This window comes from Manis javanica, chromosome 12, assembly GCF_040802235.1.
Source record: "Manis javanica isolate MJ-LG chromosome 12, MJ_LKY, whole genome shotgun sequence".
NCBI classification, from domain to species: Eukaryota; Metazoa; Chordata; class Mammalia; order Pholidota; family Manidae; genus Manis; species Manis javanica.
Genome location: NC_133167.1, coordinates 984,883 through 990,398, shown reverse-complemented (window position 1 = coordinate 990,398; position 5,516 = coordinate 984,883). Strand labels below are relative to the sequence as shown.

General features: G+C 63.9%; 1 protein-coding gene across 1 annotated transcript in view; it reads right to left on the bottom strand.

The window, feature by feature from the left end:
- Window positions 1-145: 145 nt before the first annotated feature.
- ANKMY1 (ankyrin repeat and MYND domain containing 1) overlaps window positions 146-5,516 on the bottom strand; it is a 33,656-nt gene continuing 28,285 nt past the window's right edge. Inside the window, exon 19 of the mRNA XM_073217833.1 lies at window positions 146-987. Within this exon, the coding sequence (XP_073073934.1) occupies window positions 848-987 (140 nt within the window). The 3' untranslated portion in view covers window positions 146-847. The remainder of the gene's footprint in view (window positions 988-5,516) is intronic.

Here is a 5,516-nt window from a genome sequence, read left to right as displayed (position 1 = left end):
GCCTCTGTGACCCTGCCCCACATGGCCCTGAAGGAGTGCCCGCAGGCCGTGCACACTGGGTGTGACTTAGGGCCTATGAGGACGGCAGCAGATCACAGCCAACAGAGTGGCCCTGAGGCTGCTGGGCACACCCTGGACACACATGCCCGTAGAAGCTTCCAGTTCTGCCAAGTAGCCTCAGAGGTGCCCAGTCCCCCAGCCTGGGGACCAGAGCTCTGAAGCTGAGCCTGGCAGACTGTCCGATATCCAGCTGTCCCCAGCGTGACACCCCCCCCATCACCGGCCAGAGCAGGGACCCCCACCCTGTTTCCTGCCTCCCCAAGAGCCCTGCACAGTCCCTGGGACAAAGCTGCCAGCCCCCTTCTCACCCAAAGGGTGGGCCCTGCTCCGCTGCTTGGGCACCAGCCTTGCAAGCATGACAACACCATCTCCTTGGCTGGAAGCTAGAGGCCAGTGCAGAGGCGGCAGCCACTGGAGGGCCACTTTATTGGGTGCTCAGCCCATGCTGGTCTACCACATGAATATTCAAAGCGTCTCCGGGGGGCCTGGAGAGCTTGAGAGCCCAGCCACTGGGCCCCAGGACCAAGGAGCAAGCCCCTCGGCACAGTGAGCTGGGCAGTGCACGTGGAGGGAGAACGTGGCTCTATGGGGGTGGCTGCAGCTCCCTATGCACCCCTGGGCCTGCCCCGCAGAGCACCACCTCAGGCTCCCCCTCCCACCCCCTCGAGGCCCAGGGTGGTGGCCCCACTCCTCCCAGCTGGGGTGGGGTGAAGGCATTCCCTGGCAGGCTGGGAGATGGCCTTAGGAGGCTGCAGAGCCCCGTGGAGTCAGGTGGGCAGCTGGCGGCTCACTCCTGCTTGTGGGTGGAATGGAAGCATTTTGACGGGTGTGGCCCCTTGTGAATCTCAGGCTTCCGGCTCGCCGCCCTGCCCAGAGGCTGCAAGGGCTTCCTGGAGTTCTCTGTGAACAGAGCCCAGTACATTCTCCCTGTTGGGGAAAGGAGGGCACAGGTGAGGTGGGCATCAAGCACAGGACAGCCAGTGGGCCCCAAGCCCTGCCCGCCCCAGTACAGGAGCTGGTCAGGGAGAGGCCCCTCCCTGGCTTTTGGCCTCTGCACCCTCCTCACAGGAATCCAGGAAGCTCAGACTTCCTGACCGACCCACACAGGGCCTGGGCAGGCCAGCACGGGTGTCCACAGTGAGGCACGTGTACATGTGCATTGTACATTCAAGATGCCTGTGTGCACGCACACGCACACAGGTGACACGAAGCATTTCTTCCCCTGGAGAAAACCTGTTTAGAAATTATGTTTTTAATCTGATATGAGGTCCACTTCAGGATGGACAGCTGCCCCAACTCTAAATCCCCAAGGAATGGTGGGAGGGTCAGAACCCAGGGTCCATGTCCTTGGAAACTGGAGACAGCAAGGACATGTCAGAGCCATCACAGGTGGGGCAGAGTCTAGGGGAGGTGGTGCAGTACAGGTGGGTCCCAGGAGACCCCAGCAGGCACCCCGTGCAGCAGGAAGCCTCCCAGATGTGGCCCCTGACCCTGCAATGCCGCCTTGGTGCATCTGAGCCTCCCACCCTCCTCATGTGGCCTGCAGATACAAACAGGAGCCTCCACGGGCTCCAGCATAAACCCATTTCTAGGCCCCACCTAGAAAAGCAGTGAACAAGCTGGGGAGAAACGCATGGGGCATCTCAAAATATGCGTCAGCACTGGCCCTGGGGAAGCAGGATGACCTTCCTGATGGGACAGCACAAGGGAGCAGGAGACACTGGGAAGTGTCTGCTTTTAAGGGGTTCTGGCAACACAGGACGCTGCAGAAATGACCACCTTCCCGGCAGATCCGTTGAAATGTTGGATGAAATCAAAGCATGTCACAAATTCAGCAGTGATCTGAGGTCCCAGGAGTGCTAAGCCCCACGCACTAAAAACCCCGGGGGGGGCCACAGAGGGCAGGGTTGCAGATGCAGTAATTTCCCTGGGGTGCTCTGGATGCCCTGGAAGGGACACCACTGCCCTGCTGGCCAGGGGAGGCCCAGGAAGCCTTGCTGCCAGGGCTCCGCGCAGGAAGCGTCTCCCTGAGCATCGGCGCCCTGGGTCCTTGCTGACAGCAGACAGAGCAGACATGAAGGCACCCCGCGAGGCAGAATGAGACTCCCTTGAGGGGGAAGAATGAGTCCCCACCCCCCAGGGCCAGCTCCAGGGCGCATGAGTGACCAGCCCGAGCGGGAAGGCCGTCCGTGAGCCATGCGGCATGAACAGGAACACAGAGAGGTGGGAGCCTAATGCAGCTGAGCACCCCCTACCCCCACCAGGAGCCCCGGGTCTGCAGCAGGGGGCAGGGGGCAAAGGCGACCGGCAGCAGGTGTGGGACCCCGCGAGGCCCCTGGAGTCCACATCGTTCGGCCCCACCAGGCCGCGCTCTGGGAAAGGCGAACGGGTGGAGCAGGGCAGGTGGGCAGTGGGCGGCTGCCAGGGCGTGGGGAGAAGAGCCCATGGAACGAATGGAGCCAGGCCGCTGGTGGCCCCGTGGCACTGACAGAGCAGGGCCCCTCCTCCATGCTACCAACAGAAAAATACGTTTTGAATGGAAAAGGGGCCAAGAGGTGGAAAGAAACTCTTCAAAGCGGAGCACACGTCCTAAGGAGCAGCAGGCCGTCCCAGGGACACAGCACAAGGGCCGCGCCGCACGTGGACACACAGACCAGCAAGAGGGAGAGGCGCCGTGGGGCGGGTGGGAAGCCCCCGATGGGCGAGGACAGGAGCCAAGGCCACAGCCAGAAGCACGCGGGGACCCCCACCTGGCCGGAGGTAGGAGAGCGCAGCCCTGCACCCGTCCTGGGGAGATGCAGGCCCCCTGGCCGGGCTGAGGGCAGTCGTGCTGGGCGTCTGCAAACCAGGCATCCGAAGAGCGCACCTCGGTGTGGACACCTGTGGGCGTGTGTGGACACCTGTCCCACCAGAGCGGTGGCAGCTCTGGGGCTCTTCTTAGAGTTTTGTTGATTTCTGAAATTTTTCAATGTTGTGCCAGGTCGGATCCAGGTTTGTGTCAGGCCTTCAGGCTTTGTAGGGCGGGGATGTTCACTTACACACACGCGTCCACAACCAAAACCCAGCGGGGAGCCTTGGCCCGAGCCAGGAGCCGGAGCAAGAGTAGCAGGGGCAGGGGCCTGGCTCCCAGGCTCTGAGGGCGGCATGGGCTGCCCCCTGGGTGGGAGGGAAGCCCGCAGCCCCTGGCCCTGAGTCCTGTGTCCTTCCTGGGACCCATCCTGGCCTCCCCCACCAACCATCTCTCAGACACCAAACACCAGCTTCCTGATGGAACCCGGACACCAGAAAATTCCAGACCCTTTTTTATCCATCACCCGCATTCCAGGCCTCCTGCCCGGCCTTGGCCTCCAGCTCTGTGACACCCCTCACGCAGCCTCCTGGGCGTCTCCTCCTGAGGCTCCCCAGCCTTGCCTGACCACCCCTCAGGACACCACCCGCTGCCCACTCTCCCGAGAGCCCAGGTACGAGGCAGCTGGGGGTGTGGCCACCAGACTGGCCCCTCTACCTCCTGGGCAGGGCCTCCCACCGCCACTGCCCCTGCCCCTTGGGCACAGGGGACATGGGCTCCCCGTCAGATGCATCCTTGTTGCCCAGCTGCCACTGGCCCCCTGCTCTAAGTGGGGCCCTCCAGCTCCTCTGCACCCCTTGTCCCTGCTCCACCAGAGTGCAGCCACCATTGGGCCCTGTCCTGCCCTCTGGCCTCTCTGCCAGGGCCCACCACTCACACCCACTCCCGGGCCGCTTCTCCCACTGCCCGCTCTGACGTCACCCGACTGGCCGCACACCTCAGCTGCTCAGGGCGGGCCTCATGGGACCGGGGCAGGTGGCAGAGCATCTCTTTCCCAGCCTGACAGAGAACCTGAGAGTCCAAGTGGGTGGCCCAGAGGGGCAGGAAGGAGGGAGGGTCCCAGGACACACACACACACACCCCGCAGTCAGACAAGGCGGCAGAAAATCACGCTCCTCTGACCCCCCCAGCCCGGTGGGTGGTGCCCAGCTCCCACAGCCCCTCCAGGCCCCACAGGACCAGTCCTGAGACCACCCCCACCCCCAGCTATGGTCCTGCGGCTCATGACCGCCGCTGAGATGGCCACCCCAGTGGCTCTGCCACGCCTCCCTGAGCCAGGGAGCCCCGCCTCTGCGGCCATGCCCCTCGGGTGCCCACAGGGTACTGTGCTCTCTGCACTGAACTAGGCCCTTGCGCACCCTGACCCTCCAACCCCTCCCACCAAACCTTGACCCCATGACCTCCGGCCTCTCCTGCTCACCCCAAGGCCCCGGCTGGCCTCCACTCCTGCCCTCAAGGCCTGCCATCCCACAGAGCACGCAGAGGGGCTCCAGGCTGGGCCCCCCAGGACCTCTCCCTCCGGGCACACCTAGGCCCCCATTAGTCGCCAGGCCCTGCTGGGCCTCCGCTCCGTGGAGCAGACAACCTAGTCTGTGCAGGGAAAGCTGACCACAGGCAGCACCAAGGCCGAGCTGTCCGAGTCGGAGAACCAGCCTGGGTGGCCCACAGCGGCCCTGGTGTCAGGGCTGCAGATGCCCCCCTGCGCCAGGCAGTCTTGAGGACCGTGTCATGGGAGGGCTCAGAGCGGGGCCCACCGAGGCCCTCTCCCCCCAGAGGCTGCAGTGACCAGGGCATGCTGAGAAGATCCTGAAGGGGACACAGCCAGATCTCCCGATGGCCCAAGCTGTAAATGTGTGTGGCCGGGTGTAGGCACAGGACAAGGTGGGAGGCCCATCACCTGCAGGACGGGCAGCACCCACTAAATAGTCAGGGGGACATGAACCCACAGAGCGCTAATGACCTAAGCTACAACTGGCCTTAGGTAGCAGTCCATAAAATGTGATCCTGTTAAGAAACTGGTGTTTGAACGCACTCCAGTAAAATCATGAGGCTGCCTACCACGGCCACTGCCATCTAAGGCCACTGCAGGCTGGCCAGAGGAAGGGTCATCCGCCAGCCCGTGGCCCACGACCCCAGGAGCTGGGAACAAGGGCACAGCAGCGGCTGTCCCTCATCCAGTGGGGGCAGAAAGCGTGAACTCCCAGGAGCCTGTGGGGCCTAGGCAGGGTGTCCTATCCGTGCCCCTTCCATGGGCACACGCTGGCCGCTGGCACTTGAGCAGCAGCTGAGGCTCTGCCACCCTGTGGAGTCCGACAGTCACGGCACACCTCCACCCAGCAGTTCGCCCTCCCAGGCCTGAGCTCCCCCAGGCCTGGAAGCCTGTATCTTTTCCTCTATGGTATCCTGGGTGCCCCACAGCTGCCGTCAGGAGGCCCCGGGCATGTGCTGACCCAGAAGACGAGGGAAGTGGCAGCCTGCATCTGGGGGTGGAAGACGGGAGGGGCCACAGGACACTCAGGGGAGGAAGCCCCTTGGGGGGTCAGCGCAGGGCAACAAGGGCTCTGACGGGAGCGGCGGGCTGCCCTCTGGCTGGCCTGGAGCCCTGGTG